The sequence below is a fragment of the Trichechus manatus genome, unplaced genomic scaffold (assembly GCF_000243295.1).
Source record: "Trichechus manatus latirostris isolate Lorelei unplaced genomic scaffold, TriManLat1.0 scaffold00026, whole genome shotgun sequence".
Taxonomy (NCBI): Eukaryota; Metazoa; Chordata; class Mammalia; order Sirenia; family Trichechidae; genus Trichechus; species Trichechus manatus.
In genome coordinates, this window is record NW_004443962.1 from 3,068,074 (window position 1) to 3,069,016 (window position 943).

At 60.1% G+C, this 943-nt stretch overlaps 1 protein-coding gene across 1 annotated transcript; it reads right to left on the reverse strand.

The window, feature by feature from the left end:
- CPN2 (carboxypeptidase N subunit 2) lies at window positions 1-768 on the reverse strand (the record flags this gene model as incomplete). Its single annotated transcript, XM_004373700.1, has 1 exon — window positions 1-768. A coding segment is annotated over exon 1 (768 nt), but the record flags the coding sequence as incomplete, so codon positions are not given.
- Window positions 769-943: the final 175 nt, after the last annotated feature.

Here is a 943-nt window from a genome sequence, read left to right on the forward strand (position 1 = left end):
CAGGTGCTTGATGGCGTTGCACTGCAGCCACAGCTTCTCCAGGCAGACAAGCTCCGAGAACACCTTGGGGTGCAGCTGCGATATCAAGTTGCCGTCCAGGAAGAGCTCCTGAAGGCTGCCCAGCTTGCCAAACACGCCCTCAGGGAGGCCAGAGAGAGCATTGTTGCTCAGCTTCAGGGTCTGCAGGCTGACGAGGGGGTCGAACAGCTTCTCGGGGAGCTGGGTCAGGAGGTTCTGAGCGAGGTTGAGGGTCCTCAGACGTCCCAGAGGATGGAAGAGCCTTCCGGGCAGCGTTTGGAGCCGGTTCCCCTGCAGCTGGAGGGAGTCCAGGGCGTCCATGTGCTGAAAGAGGCCCTCGGGCAGAGCCTCCAGCTTGTTGAAGTTGAGGGTGAGCTTGCTCAGCGAGGTCAGGTTGGAGAAGATGCGGGCGCTGATGTTGGAGAAGGCACTGCCGGTGATTTCCAGGTCCTCAAGCCTGGGCAGCCCCCCGAAGGCATCCGGCCCAAAGTGGCAGAGCTGGGTGTTCAGGAAGACCACCTTGGTCAGGTTGGGGCTGCCACCAAAGGCCCTGGTTCCCACCGTGGAGAACGAGGTCTCCACAAAGACGATGTTTGTGGCGTGGGGAGGGATGTCCAGTGGCACAGCGGCCAGCTCCTCATCCGAACAGAACACATCCGGGATGATGCAGTCACAGCCCTCAGGGCAGGGCTGGGTACACCTAGCCAGGAGCAGGAAGGAGGCCCAGCGCAGCCAGGCTGCAGGACGCATCTCCTAGATGGAGTAGGAAAAGACAAGAAAACAGAAAAGGCGCCTTAATAAGCGCAGCATGGCACGGAGGCCAGAACCCTGGGCAGTGAGCCAGGAGACAGAGCAGACTGTGCTCAAGGGTTAGCTCCATCAGGAGGGCGCTCGGTTGGCAGTGGGTTGTATTTTTAATAGCTTG